The following is a 27,959-nucleotide window of genomic DNA, read 5'->3' as shown; positions in this document are numbered from 1 at the left end:
CCCGCCGCCCCGCACCGTCTGCACGGGCCGCTCCCCGCGCCCTCCCTCGCCCCGCCTCCCGCCCCGCCCCTCTCGCGTGTGATTGGCCGGGCCGTTCCCCCGCCGCCGCCGATTGGTGCTCGCCGCGCGCCTCATTTGCATGGTGCGGTGCGCGGCTCGAGGCGGTGCTGCAGCGGAGAAGTTGCGCCGGAGCCGCCGCCGAGCGCCCGTCCCGGCCCGGCCGCCGCAGCCTCCGCGCCCTCCGCCGCCCCGGCCCGAGCGGGACATGGCTGAGCGCAGCCTCCCGCCGGGATGGAGGTAGCCGGGCCCTCGGGGAGGGCTCCTGCCCGCTGCGCTGCCAATCCGCCCGCGCCGCTCGGGGCTCGCTAGGGATCTGCCCCTGCCTCACCTTTCGCGCTTGTCCTGCCGCTTGGCTTAACCCGTCTTTCCTATGGCTGGGATATACAGCTCGACTCTGAAGACCCTGGAGGATTTAACTTTGGACTCTGGTTATGGGGCAGGGGATTCCTGCAGGTCCCTTAGTCTCTCTTCTTCCAAGTCCAACTCGCAAGCCTTCACCTCTTCTCAGCACAGAGGCAACTGGTGGTACTACTCGGGCTCCATGAACAGTAGGAATAACAGCTGGGACACCGTGAACACCGTGCTGCCGGAAGACCCCGAGGTCGCAGATATCTTCTCCAAGTGCCCTAAGCTGCCGGATCTCGAGGAGTACCCTTGGACCGATGAAGACATCGGCAGGATCCTGCGCAAAGGGAAGGGAGAGGGCCCGGGCAGGAGCTTTTCGCAGGAGGCTGTCAGGCGGCTCTCGCAGCTGCTGCGGCGCGCCCTGATCCGGGTGTCGCGGGAGGCTCAGCGGCTCAGCGTGATGCACTCCAAGTGCACCCGCTTCGAGGTGCAGAGCGCCATCAAACTCATCCAGAGCTGGGCCCTGGCCGAGAGCTGCGTGCTGGCCACCGTCAAGGCGCTCTCCCTGTACAGCATGAGCGCCGGCGATGGGCTCCGGAAAGGCAAATCCGCCCGCTGCGGCCTCACCTTCTCGGTGGGCAGGTTTTTCAGGTGGATGGTGGACACGAGGATCTCAGTGAGGATCCACGAGTACGCGGCCATCTCCCTAACCGCTTGCATGGAGAACCTGGTGGAAGAGATTAAGGCTAGGGTTTTGGCGAGTCAGAGCCCCGATGGTGGAGGGGAGATCTCGGCTGAAATCCTGGAGATGGTTATCAACAACGATGCGGAACTTTGGGGAGTGTTGCAACCTTACGAGCACCTCATCTGTGGGAAAAACGCTAATGGTAAGATCCAGCTTTTATGGTCTGTTGTCTTCATACCAGCAAGCTTTACTGTAAAAGTCCTCACTCTCTGTGGACTTGGGGTTTTTCTGGGTTTTCTTTGCATCTGGATTGCATCTTGGTCGCGGTTTATGTGTGCGTAAAGCAGGCATGACGGTCCTGCCAGGCAAGAACGATCCTGCTCTGTCCTTAAGATGTACCAGGTTATAACAGGCTGTGGGAAACCAAGCCCTGTTGTCCTAACAAACATCTGACTTTACACCAGCTGCTGTTTTGAGAATTTTCCCTCTAACTGGCGTGCAAATATGTTCTCTATAACACTAAGATGAAATGTGGTTTACAAGCTGCTGTCCAGAAAGTACTACTATATGTCTTTTAAACAAACTTTATCTTACAGCGAGTGTCTTGTAGTTTTGTCTTAAAGATGCTGTTACTACGTACAGCCTGGAGAGGGAAAACAACATTAATCTTTTTTTTTTTTTCCTTTGCGGTAGTAAAATTCACTTTATGAGCAAAAACTTTGAACTTGTATACTTTGGAATTCCTTGTAACTCAGCAGAAACCTTTCCTGCCATAAACAAGAGCGCGTGTGTGAGCGTAGGACGGTGTCTCAGTGATGAGAATAACACAGTGTTAAGGTACTTGCCGCTGCCATTTGTTTGGAAAGCAAAGTTTCCGAACACTTAAGCAGATAGAGGAATGTTGGCACCTTCTACGGGAGCGAGGAGCAGTTTGGAAGGCTTAAGCCGTGACAGTTAAGGAGCTGCACTGTTTGTTTCGCATTGTCACACTGAGGAATACCATATTTTTCCCATGGAAAATTCAGGGAAACGTCCAGTTTAGAAAAGTATTTTGTGTACCACCCACGGTTTCGTGACTTTTGCTGGCCTCTGTTACGGTCGGCTATTCCATGCTTAATACGTTTGTGATTTAACTCTATAAAACCAAGGGGCTTTTCAAAAGGGAATCTCATAGCGAGAGAAGTAAAGGAGCTGTTTTGAGTTGAGGGGGAAAAACCCTTTGAAGCTGTCACAGATGGGCTGACTCACCTTCTCCTCCCTGGGTGCATTGATTTCCTGCAGTTTTTCCATACCCGGGCAATTCTGTTGTTCGGATCACGAGTAGGTGACTGTAGGGAGTTGTCCCCGTTGGGTCAGCATTACTAAACAGTTGAGAAATAAATGTGAAGAGCCTTTTGGATGTTCTCTTGGCTCTGCTCCAAGGCATAACTGTAAGTTTCAAGGTCAAACGCAGACATCTACACTTCTAACTAAAAGCGCTTGGGTGATTAGAGAGGTATGAGGACGTGTCTGCCAAAACACTTGTCATTCTTCGTTTTTCATGGGGGTGTTTGTTTGCCACCAGCTCTGAGAAAAGGACTTGTTTCTCCTCCCTTGTTCCTTATTTAGGGAACCTGGAGTGAAATATTTTGGTTCTGCGAACCTGAATGTGAATTTCAGCTCTTCTCTGCTCAGTGCTTCTGCCGCACAGGTTCTGTGTGTAAAGTGAAGAGTTGGAGCCTCACTCAGCTTCTTTTCTTCTTTAGTCTATTTCTTAGGAGAAATTTCCCTGGAAAAACTGCAGTGAGTGAATGGATGCTGGGTGTTGAATGGGAAGAAGGGTGAGTGTGCAGGGAAATGCTTATAAATATTCAGAGCACCAAATGGTCAGTTATGATAACGCTCCTGCACAGTGGAAAGCCAAGCAGTCAGTGGCCACAGAAGGATTGGCTTCTGTTGCCTCTTTTGTTGTTCCTGCCTTTCAGATCAATCCTGTCAATAATTGAATGCATTTTTTAAGTCTGGAAATTGAATAAAACCGCACATGAAGGCATCCTGTGATTTCCTGTGACAGTCTGTCACTAGTGTTTTACCTGACACAAGTCAGTGAATCCTCTAAATGGCTTTTCTTGCAGTTGGAAGGCCACAAATGGTTTTATATGGATGCAAAAAAGCTTGAAATAACTTCTCTGTTCTTCTCCCTGTAGGAATTGTAAATGAGTAGTATTCACATCATTCTGCACAGTGCTTTCAAATGATCTTGTCTTTTACGTTAATTTAAATCTGAAGTAGATCTGGCAGTGAAATAACTGGATTTATTCCTGTTTAAGGAACAGGGAAACTTGCTTTACTGTCACTTTTGTTTCTTTCCTAGTAAAAGCATTTAGTGGAGCGCTGGTAAATTGCAAACTTGGGGGGGGGTGTGTGTTGGGTTTTGTTTTATAGCCCTGAGTTTGATGGCAGAGATAAAAAGCACTTAGAGGTTCAGTTCTAGCTCCAGTCAAGCATTGTAATCCCTGGATGAAATCCATGGCGCTGTCCTATGCAGAAGATTGCACGGGATTATCATAATGGACATTTCTGGCATTATGATCTATTGAATACCATTTTCATTATTAGATCAGGACAGCCTGCTGCTTTGGAGTCAAAGAAACAGTAAGTAAATACATAAATCTTCCTAAGTTCTCATGAGACTGAGGTTTAGACCTGTATTTCTTCAGTGACTAATCTCCCATCAAAGACCACAGTCCAGTCACTTGAAGCTTTAGAGGCTGAAAGAGCAATATTGTATATTACAACAAATGTGTTATAATCAACACCTGCTGTGTGAAGGGTAAAGTTAAAACTCTGTAAATGCTTAAGGGGGAATTCTAATATTATTTTAAAATAAATAATAATCAGTGGCTTGCTTGTTTATTTGCCCTTTTTGTGAAGCTGTTCTTTAATCAACTTTTTTGCTGCTTCTGTGAGCTGTTCTCTGCCCTTAGTGCAAGTTCTGACTCTGTGCTTGGGACTTGGTGGCTCTGCCTTGGAAGGAGGAGGAATGACCTGAGCCTGTGGCCCTGAGTTCTTAATGCCCCCAAGGGTAAGGTCTCTTAGGCAGAGTTCAGGTGGGATGCTGTAAAAACAATGCAATGCTGGAAAGAAAATGAAACAAAAGCAGCAAAAAAGATAAGCAGCTACTGAACAATGTAGCTAATGAAAGGTAAAGCAAGTGTAAATTGGAATGCAGGTTTTATTTTCTGTTTTTATTTATATGGGGATCTATATATGCAGTGGTGAAAAATGCACCCAGTGGTTTCACAGGGGTTTTGAGACACTCTAATTAGGAATATTAGTGTCTATTAATTTAAAATGCTGGAGAGAGAAGTTGAAATCTGAACTTACCTTGGGAATGTGATTCTTTTACTTGATCTGCCTGTGTTTGGTGCAGGGTTCTTTAGACTCTGAGCTGTCAGCACTGCAAATACATTTGGATATCATTGCCCTGTTAATTACAGCACTTGGGTTGTAGTGAACTCTCTGGTTATGGTCAGGCACTCCTCTGTCTGCCAGTCCACCTGCTGTGCTGTTTAATGCATCAGCACATCCTGGTGCTCTGGAGATAGAAGTGTTGACAGATGTTTTGCCAAAGGAAAAAAAAAAAAAAGGAGAGGGGGAAGGGTTGGAATTTAACCCGATAACGCTGTTTCTTCATGTACCTCTTAGCCCAAACACTTGAAGTTCTCCCTGGACAATCTAATACACAAATGAGTCTTGTGCTTTGCTCACCTGAGGATGAAGAAAAATAGGGTCTGAAAGAATTCTCTTTGTGTTTTGAGGTGTTTTTCTTAGGAAGGGTTGAGGGGGGGAATGTGTAACCTTTCCTCACAGTGTGAGGGAGTGGTTTGGACTCTATAGAATTAAACAAGGCATGAATTTTCTTCTCTCTAATATTAAATACTGACAAACCTTATCAAACACCATACATGGGCTTAGCATTTACTGTCACCAACCCTGTGTTCTTTTATATTTTGCACTACAAGTTAAAAATTATAGCTGATTTTAACAGGATTTTTTAGAGCTACACTGTGATGAGAATTCCTTTTTATACTTATCACATGATCTGAAGTAACTTTATTTCTGCATAGTCATGGTACTGTATTGAAATGCAGCATGGGGGAAAAATAATGACATTTCAATAAGCAGAATGTCCTTTTGTTATCTGAGCTGAACAAACTGGTGTGCTCATCAAGAGCCTCATCAATTTTAATAAGCTATCAGCTCCACAAGTCTTCAGGAAAGCACTGGATGGTGGAAGGGGGGGCATTTTGGGGAAAAGAGCTGCAAATGCAATCAGTAAATGAATTTGAAGGGAAATACAGGATTCATATGGTGCTACAGCAGGTACAATTACAAGGTGGCTTGTAAATTGTTTCAGAAAAAAATAATCCAGTAACTCTGTCTTCTGTGTTACTTTGTCTGAATCAGGAGTTTGAAGCAATTTTGGGGATTTCTGGGCAGGAATTTGGTAACTTTTGGATATTGGAATGTGCTAACTTTTGCTCACATTTCCATGTTGGGTGAACTGGGTGAAGCTATGATCCTATTCCAACTTTGGCTTCATTCACCTCTGGACCCCCAGCCCACCTTGTGTGCTTCTACTCCTACACAGCCAAGAGCTTGGATTTCTATCCACAAACCCACAGGGACAAATTCTTTAAGCCTAAATATTAATGCTTGTACACACATGCTCTCCTCTCCTACAAAAAACAAACCACCAGGTGCATATCTGCAGATGTTTGTGTTTTTAATTGTGCATCTTATGTTAAAGTACAGAGCAAGTAGGGCTGACCTGCCTATTTTTTTTCCACTTTACTGCATGTCTATATATATTTTTTTTAGTTTTAGTAAAGGAAAATTAATGATGTAATGATTCTGTCATAAATTAATCCTTCACATTGCTGATATTGCCTCATGGCAATAAAATTTGTGTCCTTTCAGTAAAAGCGGTTAAAGAGCAAGTGCTGAAATCCCCCTGTCTGTTACTACCAGCAACAAATGCTGCTGATGTTTAGATTTTTAGTGGAATCATTGTTGCTGGCAACTTCACCCTGTGAAACAGAGTTGTGTCTCTTGGAGAGAAAACTCTGTGACCTCTTTTGTCAAGGCTGAAATCTTTTGTTACTGCTAAAGTTGAAACCGAGCAAATATTGTTGGGGTCAGGACAGAATTTTATCCCTAAGTGACAACAGAGTTCTGGTGTTTGGTTCATTCATTAATTCATTGATTAATTGATTTTCCAGGTGAAAAACAAAAGCTGGTTTAGCTCAAAGATTAGGAGTGAACACGTGTGCAGTATATGGGGTGCTGTTACATGACATTTTGTGTGTGTGTCAGCAGAAAATGAGGAATGAGCTTTAAATGTTAATATTATTAGTAATAAAATGCAATGTGTTTAATGTACAGTCTTCTGATCCTGGAATAACTGGAATTAAAGTAGAGATCTTGCAGCTGATTTTGCTGAACTGAGCCACTAGAGTGGGATTTTTTTTCTCACGTATCCCATCTAATTTCTTATGTGATTTGAAACAGCAACTCACCTGATCAAGGGAGGGTTGCTGATTGTCAATCAACTTCCATAACTGATCTATAGGATTATGGACATCGTCCCCATCCTTGAGATCAGCACTCATCCAGAACATGGATGTTTTGACATCTTAATCCACCCTAATTTGGAGTTATTCCAAAAATAACCAGTAGTAACAAAGAGTAGTGGTGAATTTTGAATACATTTTGTTCTATTAATGGGGTTGAGATGAAACATCTTTTTACACTGAAAAATCTTGTTTGGGTAGTAATGTTATAGCAATGTTTTCATGTTGTAATAATTTGTCTCTGCTGATATACATCATGTGATTCAATTACTCCAGTTAATGGTCCATTTAGAGCTTTCTTCATCTGTTTGATTTTTCTGTCCCTTTCCCCAGCTTGCTTTGTAATGGATGGGTCTGCAACAACTCAAAGGAAATGTTTCAGTTTATGAAGTCCTCTGTTGCAGGAAACATAAGTAAAAGTGCTGGAAACATTTATTTACAATAAACAGTTCCAAGTTGCAGGGTAGGATGGGTGAAGACTCAAACACTTAATTAACTGCAGAAAACGCCGAAGCTCCAAAGTGCCCGCTTGCACTTGGGAGCTTAAACCCAAAATCTTGGTGCTGAAGTAGAAGTAAATCGTTAAAAAACTCATTTTACAGCAATGGAAGAAAGTGGAATAAGGCCAAAAGTGGTATTAATCCTGTGATCTTCACTAAATTAGCTTGTTGTCCTTTCTTAAAGGCTAATGCATTTTACATTTCACTTTTTCTTGAGCAATTTGTCAGTTGTGCCAGCAGAATTAAACAGAGGAGAAACAGAGGCTTGTAAACACAATAAACCCACTGGATACTCTGGAGTGCCCAGTAAATCTCTCAGCTGTCTTAATTCTCCTGAATGTTTGGAAACAAGATGAAAATAATTCTCCATTTACATTTGAACTCTCACTTTGCATTTGGTCAGGGCTGAGCTTTACAGTCAGTGTATGTGGTCCTTATTTATAAACATTTCCTGTTGTTGGAGACTCAGGATTTTGCAAGCTGGACATTAAGGAAAACCTCTCTCTCCCTGATGAAGTTTTGCCCCATCAGTAGACAGCAGGAGGAAATATTCATTTGCTCATGTTGAACTATGAGAATTCAGGCTGATGAACAAAAGGATAAAACCAATTGAATTTCTGGTGCTCCCTTGTTTTATTGGGATTGACTTATGTGGTATTTTGATTCTTAGTGCCTAACATGACATTCCAATAAATCCAAACAAGCCTGAGGCACCAGTACATCCAGGACAGTGGTGACTTCATGCTTTTTCATTTACAAATTGGGGCCAAAGTACTTCTACAGAACTCTTGATTCTTTTTTTGTACAGAAGAGCAGCTACATTTAAAAAACAAAGAACAAATATATATAAAAAACTGGTGGATCTTGTTGAGAGCATGAGTCAGTTTAAGGGTTCAAGCTGTGTATTTTTATGGAATACCAGGTTGGAAGGGACCTGAAGGATGACCTTTCAACCACATGAGTGAGGAGAGCCTTTGAAGTGGAGTTGCCTTGTTTGCATCACAGGACTTGTCCCAAGAAAGCAGCAATAGAAAGAGGAAAGATTTGTTCCTTTCACCCCCAACGCATCCAGACTTGCCTCTGGCCCTGGGTCACAAGCCAGGCAGGATCTGTGAGCTCAGCCTGCTCCTTGGGAAGGGTTGGGATACAGCAGGTGACCTGCTGAGCTTGACAAGGCAGAGGTGGCTTTGTCAACCCCTAATTCAGGTGTCTGTCTGCAGCCTGCCAGGGTGGTGGCTGCACTTCTGTGAGCTTGGGACATGTGGGATGGAATTAATAGCATGGAAGTAACTTCTGAGGAAAGGGGATGATGTGACTGCTGTGCTCTTCAGAAGGGAATGCTAAGGATTGAAGTTAAATGGAATTCCGAGCTGTAAAATCCTTGTCTTTTAAAACCTACTTGTTATGTGATACTTGCAGGTGAAAACCCCTTGGAATTGTAAACTTCCTCCTCCTCATCTGCTCCAAACCTGTTCCTTAATGCTGTGATTCCTGGTTGGGCTGATGCTGTTGAGGAGCTCCTCCATGGGACAGGGGTTTGGGTTGGTCTGTGCTGTGATTACGTGAAGCATTTCTCTGAAATTGCCCCTCAGCAGAGCCCGAGGTGCTGGGCTGCAACCTGGGCGCATCATTAAATTGGGTCGGAGGGATGGTTTGGTGCTCTTGGTGTGGCTTTGACCCAGACACTCGGAGGTCAGTTGTACACCTGAGCACTTGTCAGTCTTGTTCTGGTTGTTTAATTATTACGCATGGACCATCTCTTTCTTAAAACCTGTTTGATGTTCACATCATGTTGTACTTGACCTGCTTCAAGTCTGAATTGAGCAAAATGCCAGAGCAATCTGTCATGAGGCTGCATTTGGCTCTCCCTGTCCAAAAATTAAAAAGCCTTGACATGAGCCAAAAAAACCTCAAAAATGGGAAAATGTACTTAAACAATTCCTGTAGTTTTTGTGTAGTGACACTAAAATGCTTGAGATGATGAAGAGTGTTTGTGGTAGAATCTTGGGGTAGAGACCAAGAACTGAAGCCAAATAAACATTTCAGAGCAGCTTTTTAGTTTGTGGATGTATATTTATAACAACTGATAAATTTGCTGTGGGACTGTGCAAGATCAAAGTAAAAGTTGTTTATGATCTTTTGGGGATGAGAGGAAAGGAACACTAGAGAAGACATAATCTGCTTGTTCCATTCTGCAGTGTTTATAACATCACAGTCCATGCTGGATACTTCTGTCACTTTAATTTCTATCCTAATCTGGAGTCTATTGCCTGGGACCTGGAGAATAAAGAAAAAAATACAACTCTGTTTATGCTGGGACTTATACATTAAAAAGATAAGCATGCAGAGGCATAATTATCTATTATTTTTTGATCCTATATAGCTCTGGATTTTTTCCTGATTAGTTCCAAGATGACAGTGAGTAGATTTTTTTCTAATATTTACATTTTATTGTTTGTGAATCAAGCACACTACTATTGGAGCTGAAGGACAAGAGTTGAATATTGGCAGACAGTTAAAGTAGGGAATTGGGCCAGTTTTGCTTCATATTTATTCTTAAGACTATTTGGGGTTTTGATGTTTTACTAGAATTTAGCAGAAGTCAATTTCTTGTTTATTTTCTTTAAATGACGACTCAGTACTCCAGGCAGCTCTGACTCCTATCAGGTGAAAACAAAACCCAGGGTTTCGAGCTGCTTTTAGGCAGTTCACTCATCTTTATCTTTGATTCCTCTTACAAGTGGTTGTGAGGTTCCTTTTTATTTCTTTTCCCAGTTTTTGTGCAATTTCCTGAGATAACACCACAGGCCTAACCAAAACCTTAGGGATGGGTGTTTGTTGTAATAATGTGAGAGATAACATATAATGAAACATATTTCCTCTGAGGGGGCGGATATAAGTTCTCTTGAATTGTACATTGAATTTCTGCTCTTTGGTTGAATGTTATCTTCATTCCAGCCCCCCACCCTGTTTTGTGCTCAGCTTGCACTGGCGACTTTGTTTAGTCTAGAGATCATAAAAATGTCTCTTGAGCTGCATTGATACAATTTTATTACTATCTTAGTGTGGTTTCTGGTACTTTTGAGCTGTTATATGAATTTTATAATGTGTCTATGGATATTTGCACTGTAGGGACAGTTGGACTTAGAGTGGAGGGAAGAAGGTGAAAAACTATAATAGTAGTAACCAATTAATAATCTTTATTGTTGTTTTTAATAAACAGTGTCATTCTATTGTGACTAAATACAGACTTTTAAAGCTTCCCCCCCCAGGAAGTATTATGAAAATTTCTGTTATGCTTTGTCAGCACATGTTGAAACTTTGGCTTGAATGGATGTCAGTTTTGTTCAAACCTGAAGTAAGAACAGGAGATTTGTCAGAGTTGTTGTCAATGACCTGCTGCTGAAAGAAGCTCAGAATCCATGCAGGAAGTGCTGCATTCTTTGAAGTTAAACCTTGCTGCAGCCTAAGGAATAATTTCCACTTCTTTTAATAGAGATTGGTCAATTTTTGCTTAGCAGAAAAGACTGGATCCTTTCTAAAGCAGTTGCCTGGGTTCACAATTGCTTGGATTGAGGCCACATGTTTGTCTGAGGTGGTTTTGTTTTAGTGCTTTGTAATAAACTTAAAGGATTTACACCTTGAGGTGGGAGAAGCTTTGGCTTTGGTGACCATTTCTTCCATGGAAAACCTGGATTGGGGGATTTAAAGCATCTGTGCCCTCAGGTAGTTTTGTAGCTGTGCTGGTGAGTGCAATGTAGGTGACTGGTATGTTTTTTGTTAATCTTGTTATTTTGTTGATGTTAATATTATTTGGAAAAGCGTCTCCATTCTCCAGCTCCATTCTCTAAGGTCAATGCCAGATGCAGAGTCTCCTATTAAAGCCATTCAAGGAAGATTCATGCTCAACATTTCTCCGTGGAAAGCAACCTTGGAATTGTTTCTGGCACTTCTTCCCTGTGTGTGTAATTCTGTGGCTCATGTTTTTTGTAGGAGACATGTGGAAATGCAGTTTTCACCACAGTTATTTTGTGGGATGATGTATGTGCTGCACATTTATAAATTTGGGGAGGGGGCTGTCTTGCTTTGTTTTCAAACAGTCGAGGTGACCTGCTGCAATTGAGTGATTAAACTCTGAATTTTCTTGTACCTCCACAGCAGTTCAGAATATTCAAAATTCTCCTGTTATAGTGTGATGATGTATAAGCAAGGCTGTGTGATTGTGGTTTTTCACGTTCACTGCAGAAGGCCAGAGCTCCCCTAAGGCAAGCACAACTTACAAATGAAAATGAATATAATTTATTAGCGTGCAGGTAACCCTTGCCACACAGCCAGGACTTAGGTAATTCTTATGTTATGGCAGAAGATACCGAGCTGGCACGGGGCATTTGGCCTTGCACCATCTGCAAAGCCCGCACTCCAATTTTCTGCTGTTGCCATGGGCTGCAGACTCAGACAGGAAATCATGGTAGGATGGGAAAGGCTCCAAAATACACACAGCCTGTATAAGGTTTGCAGTTAAAAGGGACTTTAAGAGAACAGGCTATCTGTTCTGCTCACCAGGCAGGGAGAAGCAAAGCTGCCTTGTGTGTGCCCGTGCGCTTTAAATGTCCTGGTATGTTTTATGCGCTCATTTTTTTAAAAGCTGGAATTTTTTCCACGTAAAGTAACGTGCAGAACTTCAAATGATCCATTGATGTACAAGGGGCCTGATTCAGCCCTGGCTTAATTGGTTGTGCTGGGCTGAAAGTGGAGGAGAAAGGAGTAACCACATGGAGCTTGGGGCATGTGAGGCAGAAGAGGAGCCCCTGCCTCTCCTTCCCAGGGACTCATTTTGGGGGTTTAGTGGACTAGAGTGTGTTGCTATGGGAGGCTATGTGTGTGTGGCCCATCAAGTGACAGGGATGCAGAAGGTGCTTGGTTAGTGGAGCTGGGTCGCTTTCTAGCCCTGGGTAGATCACAGGGTCAGAGTTATTAATGCATTTTCCTTGAGCTGTAGGTTAAAATAGGCAATACTGGGGTGATTTGCTTTGGAGAGCAAACAGTTTTATCATCTGCCTATGAGAGATAAGCACAATAATCTGTGTGTAATGAACTGCACAGTCTGCAGAGCTTCCACTGTGTCTGAAGCGTAGTGTAGGACTGGTCAGCTTAAGCTGCCTTGACAGATGGGGGAAAGGATAATTTCTCCAGCAGTTCCTAATTTAATTTTAGTAAAGGAGATACTCCTTGACTAAAATTTCCAGCAAATCCACACTGAGCATCGTGCTTGGGAGGCATTCTGGACAGACAGAACAGGAGCTCAGCAAACTTCTTGTGGTAAAAACCTGCTTTAAAACTTTTTCTCCAAGGCCCATCTGTGGTTAATTCTGACTGAAGGGAGCCATATAAGAGGGTGGTTTGTTCACTGGGCATTTTCCAGTTTGGCTTGTGTATGTAGTGCCTCTCCAGCTGCTTGGAAGAATGGAGCTGTGACCAGGAGTAAGGTGAGGTCTGTGTGTTACACTGCCAAATATTACTGGATGCACTGGTGATGTATTTGTCAAGAATGAAACTGGAGCTACCAATTAATCTCATTAGAAATTAAAAACTTTAGTAGGGTTTAACCCTGGGCCTAGGATCAGCGACTGAGGCAGTTTATTTCATGACCCTGCATCTTCCAATAACTGCTGCCTTTTTACGTGCAATATAATGTCAGAAAGATTTGCTGCTTTTCCTTTTTGATTTTATTTAAATCTGACGGGAGACAGTGTTCAAATGGCTAACTGTCTCAGCCAAGCCATCTGCCTGAGCCCTCAGCAGCGCATTGTATTCCTGAAAGAGCATTCTAGGGAAACATCCCAATTCTGAAAAGTTTGAGCTGATTCTACATTAAAAGAAGTGATCCAAAAAGCTGCTGGTGATTTACATGTGAACACTGCCAAGTATTTCTCTGATGAGAGAGCATAACAAAGGAGTGCTCGAGTGGTTGAGTAAGGCTGATTGGAACAATCTGTTGTGGGCTACAGCTCTTTCTGATGCTCCACAATGGTGAGAAGCTACTGTCACTCGTATTTTCAATCTGTATTTTGCTTAGAGGTACGAGATCTTTTGTTGTCAGATCCCTCGAGCCAGTTGAGGGGGGGAGAGACAATATTTCTTGCTTTAAAATATTCATGGAGCTTGCATGGGCAGGCTTCAGCTGACTTTGTCACCCAGAGTGATTTTTAGAAGAGACAGAGAAGTTGTATTTGATTCATCTTAATTAGGGCTTGATAGACACATTCTAATTTGACTTCTGGATCTGAATATGGATCTGCATTAATAATCAACTGCTCTCCTAACCTTGCTTTTTGTTCTCAGCTGTTACTGAGGAGTTTGCTCAGGGAATAGCTGGAAGAATGTGTAGTATTTGTTGTGTGGACAGTTCATCTGAGGACACTTTTCTGATGTGCAGGGACAGCAGGTTATTCTCTGGGCTTGTTCTGTGATGAACAGCACAAGATTTAGGAGACTCGTGTGGGAGTGATTTCTTCTACTTTTTTTGTGATTTGCTGTTGAAATGAGGCAGGTCACATAAAGCAGCTGCTTATTTTGGAACAAAATCAGCATAACACATTAAAGAACTCATTAATCACTTAGCTTGACCTTCATTTATTATTAAAAAAAACTTATTGCATCTCTTGTACATTTTGAAATGCCAGGGATCCTAAGACATATATTGTCTATTCAGATCTATAGGTTAAGATCATCAAATAGTTATAATAGGGAGTAAAACCAAAACAGATTCCTGTTTAATTGCTGGCTCTCCTGTTATTCATTTTTAGGAGTGGGAGGTGGCTGTATAAGTACCTGCACAAAGAACTGCTCTGAACTCTCCTCTTGTGTAAATTTTTGTCCTGGGATAGTGGCTTCTTCCCTTTGTTCAGTTTTGCTAACACAAAAGACTTCACTTTCCTATAAGTCTTTCAGTGCATTAACCAGCTTCTGCATCTCCTCTCCCCTCAAAAATCCCAGTGCTTATTTTACAGCAGGACTTATGCTGTAGTTAAAACCCCAAGTTCCTTGGGGATGTCTTTCTTATATATCCCCTGTGTAGTCCTAATGGTACGAGAAGAACTTACTACATTATAATAATGTTAACAGAGCTGGGTTTTTTTGAGGAGTGGGAGTAAATGGATCAACCATTAAAACCTAGATCAGTTTTGAGACAGAGGAAGGGAGCATTAGATTTGGTCAGAAACCTGCTCTTTAATTGTCTAATAATACAATTGTCTGTTCCTGCAAGCCAAAATGGGATCATAAGCACGGGACCAAGCTTCTATTCAGCCTTTAAGGAGGGTACTCAAGCAGCATTTTCATTTTATTGGGAGGGTACAGTCAGGTTTGTGTGGTCATTAATATATAGGAGTTCATAAAACTGGCAGCCTTAATTGGATAGAAGGGTTAGTAAAGCATGAGGTGAACCAGAATGAGATCTCTTGGGGTCTGAGTTGTGCCTCCTCTTAAAATACGCATGGCTTGGCACAGTGAGTAGCTGGGGCTGAGAGCAGAGTAGTATTAATTTTGTTTGAATAATGGCATTCATGTGCCTATGCTAATGAGTGTGTTCTGCTGCCCGTCCTGCAGATTGTGGACTGGACTCTGATCTTATTTCACATCTCTAGTGCTTATTTCACATCTTTAATGGCTTCCTTCTGCAACAGAGCCTGTCTTGATTCCCAGTGATGTAATGGATCAGAACCTGACCTTGCTGCACTGCTTTTCCCACAACTGTTGTGCAGCAATCACACAGCTGTTCACTAATTATTATTATTTTTTTCCAATTGGCTTCTTTGGGATACATTATTCTTTGGCCTCAGCTTCCTAATGCAAGTCATCAGCCGCTCTTTGGTAACAGCATGCAGGCAGTGGTGTTGAAGGCTTTAAGTATTGCTGAAGTGTTTGGGTCTGCTCTAAACGTTAAATGAATATTAGGTTTATTTTTATTGGTGGGGAATTATGTGCTTCCTTTGCCCCTCTCTTTTCCTCAGCTTATGACAAGCTAAGACAAAAGCAGTATTTAATAAAGGAGTGAGATGTTTCAAATAGAAATATCTCGTAGGCTTCTTTTGCCAATAATGTCATGGATATTTGCTCTGTTACATTCAGCATTAGGGAAGTTGCCTGGACTAGCAGTTCAATGTGTTTTGGGGTTTGTGTTTTTAGGGGATTTTTCAAGTGTTTGTGATTAATTGTGAAAGCATTGTGAGCTGATAAATTAAAGCTGAGAAAGGGTGGGAGGAGGAATATATATCAATACTTCACAAGCTGGAAATCTCAGCTGCAGTGCACCTCAGAATCACTAAAATGCTGGTTAGGATTTGCTCCTGGAGGTTGTTGAGTCCATTTCCACTTCTGGTTGGACTCGTGCCAGAACTGGATCAGCTGAGTGATGGCTTTGCATCTCTAAATCTTGGAAACACCCCTGTGGTAGATCTCACAGCCTTGCTGAGCAACCTGCTCACTTTTTCAGTGAAGATGTTTCTCCTGATGTCCAGCATGAGGCTCTTAACTCACGTTTGTGCCAGTGCCCATCATGCACTGCTTCACAGAAGAATTTGACTCCATAAATTTTCTAGCCACCCTTCAGGTAGTTTGTAGGTGCTTTTTAAATTGGCCTTTAGTGTCCTCAAAGCCAGACTCTACAAACATAGCTCCTTTACCCTCACAATTTCCAGGCAGAGACCATCTGGTCTCTCTGCAGTTTAACCATGTCCCACTTGAAGTGGGGAGCCTAAAATTGTGTTCCCCACAAACCTGCTGAGGCTGCTCCTGAAGGGATTGAGCAAGCTGGACCTCAGGATCAGCTGCTGTTCTCTGACCATTATCAGTACATTGTATTGTGTGGTTTGCTCTCATCTCTGCCTCAGCCTGAGTGCAGGAGACCTTTGAGGTTGGAAAGTGCTGCTGAACTATGTTGTTGAGGCTGTGACTTTTTGAGGTGGAAAAAGAGAAGTTTCAAATGTAGAATTTTCATTCTGTCAGAGCATGAAACTCGGAGAGCCCTTTGGAGTTTCCATAGAGAAATGACTTCATTTCATGACTGGGATGCTTGCTGCCACAAGCAGGGGTTCTTGAATTCCTTTGTACGCATTGGTACAGTCAAAACTATTTCTGATGTTTAAAAAAACAAAATGAAACAAAAATGAAAAAGCCACTGCATCTCCAAACCACCGAAAAACTCCCCAAAAAGCCTGGCAAAATCAAACCAACAGAAATTCTTAAAGTCTTCTGTGTGGCAATTGAATATTATGGTTTTTTTGCAAACTCACCTGAGTTACAGCTATTGCTGTATAGTGTGTGAGAATATCAGTGTTTTCACTATCCAGACACCCTCAAAACCAAGGGTTTGAAGTCTGGCTGCGAGTCTGTTTCTGCCTGAGATCTGGTCTCAGGTTTCAGTGCTTGTTTTCTTTCTCCTTTCCTTTCCTGTCCCCCCAACCAGAGTTGAAGGCATAACTTGCCTGATGATTTTAAGCTTAGAAGATGGTAAAGAAGGTTACAGCAGACTCTCTTTTATAATTCTTCATCCCTGGCTGCCCTTTCTGAATTTGCAGTCACTTACATGAATGCTGCCTCCATGTACTTGGAGAATTGAGGCACTCTGTGCAACTGGAGAAGTGAGAAACAAATATTTTGGTTTCTCTACTCACTGCATTGTGGAGCTTTCACAAAAAACTAAAGGCTCATTCAACATCTCTTTGGAAAAATGTGGCTCTAAACACTGCTTGCCCAGGAAAACAGGTATGGGATTATGTTGTAGTTTTACATAACCCTTAAAAACATAACGTCACCACCAAAAATTACAGACCAATAATATTAAAGCAAGCAGTTGAAGAGGATTCTATTTCAATTAAAATAGCAATGCTGGTGACTGAGCAACTTTCAATGTAGCCACACTGCTTGTCTTCCAACTTTCATTTATTTTACTTCTAAGGTTATAAACTTTGGGAGAGAGACGGGGAATGGAGACTGTGACACTGAAAGTTATTCTGTCTTAACTTGTTCAGCTCTTGAACAAAGCTCCTAAATCTCGAGCTTTTGAGGTAATTAGTACAAACAACTGATAAGAGTTGTAACTTTCTCTCCTGTGGAAAAGTTGAGCTTGTGCCGAACCCTTCCTTGAAGAGGCTGGATCCCATCAGCCAGCAGTGCCATTCCTGGATGCAGGCTTCCCTCAGAGGAATGGAAGATGGAAAAAGAGTAGAGACTTCTTTTTTTACATAATTAAAAACTCTGGAAAATGTCAGCAGAGATAATTCTGACTAATGAGGTATAGACTGCAAATATTGGTATATCCCAGAAAATGGTGCTCTCCTGTCTGGGGCAGTGGAACTAAATTGGGTTTGGTAGTAGCAAGAGGGAAGTGCACACAAATTCATGTCTGTCTTGCTCTAATTGAAGTAAACCCCCTGTGAAATTGCTACCCAGAAATGACCTCACCAAGGCTGTTTGCTCAAGCTCTTGGCAATCAGTTTTGAATACTTAATGCAGTAGCCAGAAAACAGCAAAACCCCCCCCCCCCATGTGCTAGAGAATGAGTGAGATGGTGGTGTTGTCCCTTACACCAAAATGCTCTATAGTTCCTCTCTGCTTTCAGCTGAAAAAAAAAGAATTAAAATGGTATTTTAATGTTGCATTTATTAGTTACACCCTGCCATGTGAAATCCAAAGAAATGGCTCTGTGTAGATGCTAAAAATGCCGAGGTTAACAGTGTTCCAACATTTCATATTAATCTGAGTAACTGTAGTGGGCTACTTAAACACAAACATTGGGGGGGAAAAAATCCTGCACTACCCTTATTGCCAGTGAGATTTTGAATTTAGGTAATTTCATGCATGCAGAGGTAGACTTTATTTTTCCTTCATCAGCTAAAATAACAATAAAGCCCAACTTGGTATATTTATTTAATGAAACACAGGATCCCTGCCCCGATGGTTTTAATCAGTCCCCTCGCTATGTGGTAATTAGGGGTTCTCTCCCGTGGTTCTGTTTTTACTTAACTTTCAGAATGTGCAGCCAGTTTAAGTTTCCAGAGATACTTGCAGCTAAATGTTGCCTCATTTACATGTGGATTATCCGGAGGGGACCCTTAAACGCGCACTCACGTTACAGAAATGCAGCCCCTTTCAGCACTTTCTCATTCAGGGAGCAGCGTTCTCCAGGAAAATGTTATCTTTTGTCAGGAACTAATTCATTCCACTCGGGGGATGTGACCAGCCCTTTGATTCCTCGCACACACGAGGATTCAGAAGCTGGAGGTGGCTCAGAGCCAGGTTTGCGTGTGTCCCGATGGATGCAGCTCTGCTAATGCAGGAGAGCATCCCTGGAATCAGGTTCGGGCTGTGCATCTGTCACAGGCGAGCCCTGTATTAAACACAGGGCGAGAAATGGGCTCTTCCTGACCAGACACAGCCTGTCAATGCTCCTCATCTTTGTTTAATAACCAGATCCCTTCGAGGGACCTGAGAAGTGTTGTATTTGTGCCTCTAACTGTGCAGCTGGGTGCCATTTGTTCCTGGCAGCTACGGAATCGCTGGAGACGTGAGGAAGTAGAGCAAATACAGAGTATTTAAAGCTCTCTAAAACAGCTTCCCTGTATAATGTGTGATGTTAAAATACTAGGTGGCAGTTTGGGCCGGTGTAAAAGTTTTATTGGTGTGAGTTTGAGCCAGCCACATTATTCAGGAAGCCACTACTGAGCTCTCAAGTCATCTGAAACGTGTGCTAGTAAAACCCTTTATATAAAGCAATACAACCCCATGCAAGCTCTCCGTGTAACTCGTCATCTCCGTCCTGGGATTTAGCTGGTGGGATGTTTGGACTGCTGGTTTGTACAGGTATTCTGCTTGTAAATACAGACAGGAGTGAGCTTCTCCCAGTCTCAGGATTCTGGAGAAACCACCTCTGCACTGTTCTGAAAGCTATTAATTAAATAAACTTTGCTCATTGCAGAACTGAGCCCTGCTGCTGGTTAATTCCCTCCCCAAGTGTTAGGAGGGAATTTGTAAAGTTTTATCCAGCACACCACGTACTTACATGTTTTTGATCCTACTGCAGTTGTATCTGGACAAATATCGAAAAGCCTTCCCAAAAATGTGACCATAGATGATGGAACTGGAGTTTGGGATTGCAAAAGGGGAAGGAAAGTTCTCTTCTTTTTATCTCAGAATAAATTAATCTGAGACTAGATTAACAGGAGATTAAAGCATTTGAGGTGCAAATACAAGTGAGTATCTGGAGAGACTGGGGGTCAGAGCTGGGACAAGTTGGTACAGGAGCATTGCTCCCCAGATGTGGATATACCCCTGACTGGTTCCAAAGCTCCTGTGCCACAAATACCCCCCTGCTCCCATTCTTGGGAATACTGATAATTGTGAAATACCCTCATAGCAGAAATGCGGTGTTAGGATGAAGGTCTCTTGTGTTCTGAAGGCAGTGGGATCTCTTTTATTTGTCTAAAAAAGCTGTTCAGATTCTGAGCTAAATAGGTCTTTCCAGGCTTCTTCACTCATGTCTTTGATCTGGTTTGGCTCTTTTCTCTTTCATTCTGTTGTAATTTTTTTTCTTTGCTGCTCAGCTGCTCTTAATCACAACAGCTTATGAATTTGGGTACATAGCTTAGCTCTGACTTTGAGGGGGTTCATCTTTACATTTTTATCGTAAATAACAAGCCCAAGAAACTGGCAATGTGCTTTAAACAATTTCAATAGGAAGGCTTGTTGTGATGCATCGTGAGAAACCTGTTTCACTGGTACCAGCAACAGTCTATTAACAGCAGCTTAAGTTTAAACTTACACTTATTGCCCAGAAAAAGCCCTTATACACTTAAAGCAAAGGTAATTTTCTGGTGGGAAGAAGACACAGATACATAAGTAATGCAGTTGTGGAAGAGCTGTGTGTGAATACTGTGGTTTGGAAACCAAGCAGGATGTGGAGATTGCAAAACAAATTGCTTAGAATTCTTCCTTCATTCTCCTCACCAAAAAAAAAAAAGGGGAAGGATGACCAAGAATGAGAATTATGACCAAACAGCAGGGAACCCAGCACTGAATGGATTTACTGTAATAGTCGTACACTGTAGTTACTTCTGTAGTAGAATCCTGTGAAGAGCATGTAGGTGACTGGAGGACTAGGGGTGTCCCATGCTTTCCTGAGGGATCAAATATTATTCCTGCTTTTATGTTGATTGGCCTGGATGCAGTTGAAATATTTGAAATATTTGCAAACCTCTCCAGGTTTGTCCATGTTATTTCTGGGGAATGTAGCAGTGGATGGAACACTGTGGGTGAATAAACATGACAAGATTTAAAAAATGGGATCTGTATTCACTGCTGGGGTTGTTCTGTGGGAAAAGGAAAACTAATCCCTTTGGGGACAAAAGGAAAAGGAAAGCAGATCTCTTTATGAAAATAAAGACATATATGGGATAGATTTTTCTTGTACTTTGAGTACCTTTTTATTTTTTCAGCAAGGCCTGACTTTATTCAAGCTGAATATTGATGCTAGTACAGCACCCTACCCATTATATTGATGTGGCACTGAAAACTCAATTCACTGTCCAAGACCACCTTTTAAGTCAGTCCTAAAGTTGGGATTGAATTCTAGATGTTCTGTCTGGTTCAAGTTTTGAGTTTTTGTGTTCTCCTGGTGTGAAAGTTTAGAGCTTAAGATTCCAGAGGACAAGTTGCACTTGGGACAACACCAGTAGATGATGGGACTCTTTAGCAGTGATTTTATACCATGAGCATCAAGCCTTCAGTGAAAATAACTGCAAGATCTTACTGCAGTAAAAATCACTGATGCTTGCAATAAATTTTCACAATTGCTTGCTCATCTGATGTTTTTTCTGCAGCCTGGTAGGCTGGGACAGCCATGAGGAAGAGCAGTGAAAATCTGAGTAGCCAGATAACCCTGGGGATTTCCATTCAGCTCAGCTGTGGCATTCTGTCAGACTGAAAGTCAGTGTATGATGATGGAATATTCTGAGGAATACCCTGTGTACAGCCAGCCACATTTGGGTAACATTTCCATGTTGTAGGAGAGCAGAACACTGTGAAACCTCATTACAGAACATGTTGGGGCAGCTCCCCAGCAGCAACCACCACGTTATCTGCCTGGTGACAAACGCTGCCTCAGCCCAGCAACTTCTCTTTTCTGATAAGCCAAGGTGGTTTCCTTGTTGCAAATGATGGGAAGGTCTCTTTCTCTTTCTCTCTCTGAAGCTCAGTCTTCTGTTTTTGGATTCAGTTTGCATGGTGTGGTGATGACTCTGCTGGGTATGTCAGAGGTTGTCATGGTTCTTTTTGAAAATATTCTCCAGCTGGGCAGAATTAGGGCATACCAGGCACATGAGGAAAGCCTCTTTTCCCCTTTCAGCAATATAGAAAACCTGTGTGGGTTCTCTGGGTGTTTGTGTAGATTTCCAAGCATTGTAGGCAGCGTAGAGGTGGAGAAGATGACACACAAGAAGTTGTGTGCTGCTTCTACCTCACACCCTGCTTACAAAACACTGCAAGGGCTCAAGCCTTAAATAAAGAAACCTATAAAACTTACTATTATAATAAATAACGTGGATTTTTTAATGAAGAATTTCTTGTTGGTATTTTGCAAGTACTAAATAAGCTTTGTAGTGCTTATTAAGGCAGAAGGTATTGCAAGTTTAAAACAAAAAGGAAAATATGAAATGTATGCAGAAGTGATTTGTTTGAAATGGCACCAAAAAGCGGGAAAACTGGAAAGAATCCTTGAATCTGAGTTGATATTGTGGTGCTACCTAATGGCCAGAAGTGTTGTTAGTTCAGGACTTGTACCAGTTCTTCAGGAATTGAAGCAGAGGTGTCCTGAACATGAGGCTGCAGCAGAATTCAGGAGTTTTCAGAGCAACCCCAGGACTGCATGAATTTACAGCCCACAGACAGTGGAGGGGGGACATAACACAGCAAAGCATCTTCAGCATCCTACTCTATCCCCAGACAAGAAATGGGATGCTGCCTTCCTGAAATTCCTTTGGGTATTGAGAAGTTGTCAGAGGGTGGTCTGCTTGAGACTTAGGGAGCAAAAGGTTGTGCCATCCTTAGGCTGTGGAGTGCTGATGTTCATTTTAAGGAATTAGTCTGGTTAGAGGTTTTGCAGGGAATTTTGCTGGAGAGAGATGCTCCTGCAGCAAGGTGAGAATGGGAACTGCCTTCTTGGATTGAGTCAACTCTCAGTGCATCACATATGACTTGATTACAAAACTCCTTTCCATGCTGAAAGTGAAATCTCCGTCTGTTTCTATTTGGTCCTTCCCAGAAGGAATTCTTCTTTCTTTTATAGCCTCTGGTAGATGCTGAAGTTGAAGGGGGATGCATCTGCTTCTGCATTTTTCTTTATGGAAGCTGTATAGAGAGTTCATTACTGTCTTATTTTATAAAATTTCACCAAAAAAAATAATCAATCCCTCATTGTTTTGATGGCTTCTTTTAGAACTGCAACTCAATTCAGTGTTACACTAAATAGGAACTGGTTTCTCACAGATAAAAGCAGCTTCTGTCATTAATCAGCCAAGAATATGATTTCTTTTTTTAATTAGAAATAGAAAATTCCAAAGGTCTGAGGAAGTTCACTAGCATAACTTAAATATAAAACAAAAAGTTGTGATTTATTGCTTTCAGATCAGGCTCTGACTTTACCAAATGGATCTGGTGTTCATCTGAGCTCCAGTCATGTATCTGAAATGAGCATCTGGGCTCCTATCTCTTATCTACAAAGAAACCTGTTTTAAACAATGGCCCTTCAGACCAATAAAAATTAGTTAGTCAGTAAAATAGGTTATTTAAGGTAAAAGCAACTTCTGCATGGAGATTTAGGCTTGTTCCATAAATATGTGTGACTATAAATTTATCTGGTGGAGTAAGCTTGTAACAACAGTCCTAAATTAGACATAAAGAACAGCTTTTACATAAGTCATGTTAAACCTCTGGAAATGTTATTGATTTATGTGCAGCTGAATTTCCTTGTTGCTAAATTCGTTCTAAAATGTCTCTTCCTCTGGAGAAAAATAATTTTGAAGTGTTGGTCTCTCTGGTTCCGCGTAAGCTGTGGGGTGGATTCATCCTGGTGTGCCTTGCAGAGCTGGTCTAACACCTTCTGGTGTTCCTACCTACCACAAGGCAGGACAGGACTTGAGTGTGGATCTCTCCACCTCCTCCCCAGCCTGCCTGGTTACCTGGGCACCCAAATGTTCTTCCAAGGAAAATGGGAATTTCCAGCAGAGTTACAGCAGCAGAGTTGGGAAAATGGGACTGCAGGGAGTCCCTGGAATGGTGCTGGTTTGGAGTTGGGCACCACTGATGGGTGAGGACCAAGTGGGGCCATGCCAGCATCCTAGAATGGGGTGATACCAGAGATAGGCAGAGCATTCCATATCTGTGGGTAGGATTTTGACATTCGGATTTGTAGTTTCATCTTCTGCACGGCAGTGAGATGTTCATGAAAGTATTCTCCAAACAGATCCCAGTAAATAATAGAAATATCTTAATGACAGCTAATTGTTCCTTATGGGGGAAAAGTTTCATTTTCAACACTGCAAACTGAAACAGTGTTGGAGGTGGCTGCTTGCAACAGAGGCCAGACTTGGCTCTGAGAACTGAGCTCACCCTTTCCCAGGACAGGCTCTGGAGTGCAAATCCTGCCCTTCCAGCATGGGTGGCAGCTGCACTGAGCTGTGTTTGTGCGGATGAGGGGTTGGGATCCCAAAGCAAGCAGCACCTCTGTTCATCTGCAGCAGCAGAGCACTTGGTAAATAGGATCTCATCCTCCTCATACCCCCACTGTTGTGGTCTTTTATTTGGTGTCTTGCTGTTAAATGTTTTCCCCAGTGAAAATTTCTGGTGTGTTTTTTTTTTTTTCATTGGCTAGAAATTCAAGTAAAATAACAGAAAAGTGCAAAAGGCATGATGTGTGCCCTAAGAGCAGTGATCTGGCTCTTTGAGAAGGAGCAGAGCGGTTAAGAAGAGCTCATCATGGCTTTAAAGTGATTTTTCAAAGTGGAAACACTCCTGAAACAGAAACCTGAAGAGTCAGGTGCTGGTGGAAGTAAAACTGAACAGAACACTGGCACTAAAACAAGTTAACTGCACCATCCAGTTGGATCCTGCTTTGAAATTCATCAGCTCTGAGTTTTGTTCTTGTAACTGGAACTGCATTGCATTTTATGAGGAATATTCACTAAAATGAGTGTTGTGTCTGAGAGTTTTTCCAGGTGTTGATTTCAATGCAAAATAAGCAGTGGTAAACATTTGATAAGGCTGTCTTAAAATGGAATAAATGGAGTTGCTCTGTGTTTGTCAGGATTGGTACCAGAAAGAAAAGGGCACCCAGAAAGTCATCCCCATTTATGCCATGGCTTGATGATGATTACTAAAGCTTACACACTGTACATCCTGGAATATAACAACTCTGCAGTTGAGGGGGAGAAAAATATGATATTTCAGAATATTCTTAATGCCACTGAACAAAGAGAGAAGATCAAAGCCAACCAATCAACCCCATTTTTTTGTTTTATTGAATTGATTTCTAAAGGCCCCGTTACTATAGTAACTCCAGGAGGTCTTTTAATTACAAAATTTGTAAAAACGCTTTAATTATTCAGAACTGCTTGGCAGGGGGGGGAGGGAGCAGTGGCACAAATCATTTTTTAAAAGATGTAGAAAATTTGCAAACAAAGCTTGACAGACTTCCAAAGCACACCAGGGGCTGCCGCACCATCAGCACAAACACACTGAGTTCAAGTTCTCAGCAAGCAGTCCCCTGTGAGAGGGTTCCCTTTGGCTAAAAAGAGGCAAATCCCAAACAAATCCCCATCCCAGTCCAAATAAAGTACTTCCCTCTGCACAGATACAGATGGCAGAGCTTGTTCTTTCTGTACCCTAAGTTCAATTACAGTGTATCTGAGAGGAGCCCTGGTGTTATCACGTTAATTAGCAGTTTAGGGAACTGCTCACTCCTGGGAGTGTGGAATTCCAGTGCAATACCAGTCTGTGCTGCAGGTACTGAGCTCTATCAAAGAGGAATCATTTAGCACTAACGAGCACCTTTCAAATAATAATTGCATTTAAAATAGATGCTGTCATCTTTTATCATCAGGTACAGTTCCAGAATGGATTTAAACTCCAAACAGACTTATATTTATGGTATCAGAGTAGAATTGGAGACATCATGTGAGCAATTTTGAAATGCCATCTCTTGACTTGAATCCATGCTGAGCTGATATATTTGGCAGAGCTGCTGGAGCTTCAGGAAGTCACTGACACCCCTCAGAAATGCAGTAGTGAAATTTGGGTTCTGAATCTAATCTCTGGATTGAATTTGAGTTTTAGCCCAAATCTAAGTGGCTTTGCCTGTACTTAACTACTCCACTTGCTTGGCTGTGTTGGAAACAGAGTCTGCTTCTCTTGGAACCTCTTGCTTTGCAGTTTCCCATTTTTATTCATTTTTCTGCTTACATGCTCCCTACTTGCCCTCTGTATGTCAAAACCTGTTTGCTTCTATGGTGTGGCCAGGGTTTAATCCTACATTTCATATTGCCTGTTCCATTTCTGCAAGACTTGGACCCTCTGAAGTAATGGGAGCTGTAGCAATGTGGGCCAAGAAGTCTGGATTCTGTTAAATCTACTATGCAAGTGCAGGGGGGAAAGAAAAAACAAACAAAAAAGGTCATCCTAGATTTTGAGGATGGTTTGACTTGGAAGGGGCCTTAAAGACCATCTTTAACCCTCTGCCATGGGCAGGGACACCTTGCATTAGACACCTAACACTGATTTTTTTTTTTTTTTTTTCCATTCTTGAAGAAGCTAGTTAGTGTCCGGTGTTGGAAACAGAAATAAGGAATTGCTGTATAAAGTAATAATGGGTGTGGATACCATTCTGACCCTGGTAATTAGCACTTCTCTCTCAGCCTCTTCATTAACCCCTGGTGGCAGCGCTGTGGTTTGAAGTGCATGTGTAGTTATTAGGCATGACTGGGTTCAAAGCAGGTTTGGTGAGGTTTGTTTTCATCCTTGGAAAGGCATCCCCAATACCTGCTGCATGTAAAGATGCAGGTTTTGAGCAGAGGCATCCCAGGAACTCAGTGGGAGGTGAAGTTGAACTTTTCCTTGTCAAACAGCAAATGCTCTGAAGGTCTGGGAACAACTCCCCTTCAGCCAGTTGTGTTAATGAAAATAAAATATTTTGTGAGTCTTCCAAAATCTCAGTTACGTAAAATTTGTCCTCGCTTCTAAAACAAAGAAGCAAAATGAGCTTACTGCCGCCATGGGAAGGTTACTGGTTGTATTCTTTCCTACTTGTGTAGTTCCTAGTGCTACAAGGAACATCCTGTACCTGCTGTTTACTGAGCATGGGATTGTATCAAACAGAACAATGAAGGATGTTTGTTAACTCCCCTTGGGGTGGTTTGGTGTGAGCTGCATTACTTGGCCAGAGTGAAAATGAACCACAAGTTTTTGAAAAGGTTCTCCAAGACTCTTGTGTGTTTACACAATGTCAGCAGGTTGCAAAATTATTCCCCTGAGATGCTTTCACAAACACCACCCTGGTGGTGGATGCTTTTTCACGTTTTTCAAAGTCTGGGATTATGTAAATCCAAGGAGTTGTGGTTAACAAAGCTCCAGTGTTGGTGAATTCCTGGGAAAGAATTTGTTGCTCCTTAACATCTTGCATTCTGTGTAAGGGAGAAAATGGGAACTTTCTTCACCTGAGGAATAATCTATGCCAATGTAAAAGGAATCACACTGTGCTCAGTTCTGGGCCCCTCCATTCAGGAAGGACATTGAGGGGCTGGAGTGAGTCCAGAGAAGGGAATGGGGCTGGGAAAGGGCCTGGGGAAAAGGGGGCTCAGGAGGGACCTTCTGGCTCTGCACAATCCCCCAACAGGAGGATGCAGGCAGCCAGGTCAGGCTCTGCTTCCAAGGACAGGACAAGGGGAAAGGGCCTCAAAAGAGGTTTAGTTTAGATATTCTGATATGTTTTCATGGACTTAATCCTTTATTGGCTTACAGAAGGTTATTTCTCAGTGTGTGAAGCAAGTTAACGGTACAGAATTTCAGAATGCAGAACTGTGAGAAGCCCTTGTTTATCCCGGTCTTTAAAAATTGCTTTCAAAACAATTTATTAAAAAAAAAAACAAAAAAAAAAACAAAAGCCTCTGGAGTTTTGGGAAGAGGGCTGTAATTTGGGTGTTCTTGTGAAAATAGCAAATGTCTTGTATAGCATCACAATATTGTAAGGAAAGTGGAAAACACTTTTCTTGAATGTTAACTTTTAATGGTTAAAAGTAGCACGTCTGTTGTGTCTTAATAGCACAACCTCCTTAAGGTTCAAAACTGCCACAGATGATGAAGTTTCCATTAAAGGATAATAAAGTCTCTCTGTCAATGTGACAAAAGAACTCCCTTATCTCTTTGGAATAAGAATGCTCTTTGAAGAGCGTCATAAAAGGCTGTGCTATGAAATAAGTCTGGTGGATGGTTATTTTGAATTTCTATAAAGTGCATCAACCCAAAGGCTAAAGGGATTATCTGGCAAGTGCCAAAATGTGAAAGATGAATGCTTTCCTTCTGTGCAGTGAATGACATCTCTTTAGAAAGCACAGGTATGATTTGTTCTTGTCTCATTGGGAATGATTCCTTGAAATTAGCAGAGCCTCTCAGATCCAAGGGAGCTACACAGGAGCTAATTCAGCTTATCTT

At 42.3% G+C, this 27,959-nt stretch overlaps 1 protein-coding gene across 1 annotated transcript in view; it reads left to right on the top strand.

Annotated features, from left to right (window-relative positions):
• Positions 1–301: 301 nt before the first annotated feature.
• The window catches only part of ABTB2 (ankyrin repeat and BTB domain containing 2), a 111,373-nt gene continuing 83,715 nt past the window's right edge, over positions 302–27,959 (top strand). Inside the window, exon 1 of the mRNA XM_063158226.1 lies at positions 302–1,292. Within this exon, the coding sequence (XP_063014296.1) occupies positions 431–1,292 (862 nt within the window). The 5' untranslated portion in view covers positions 302–430. The remainder of the gene's footprint in view (positions 1,293–27,959) is intronic.

This window comes from Melospiza melodia, chromosome 6 (genome assembly GCF_035770615.1).
Source record: "Melospiza melodia melodia isolate bMelMel2 chromosome 6, bMelMel2.pri, whole genome shotgun sequence".
Taxonomy (NCBI): Eukaryota; Metazoa; Chordata; class Aves; order Passeriformes; family Passerellidae; genus Melospiza; species Melospiza melodia.
This window is presented reverse-complemented; position numbering and strand designations above follow the sequence as displayed.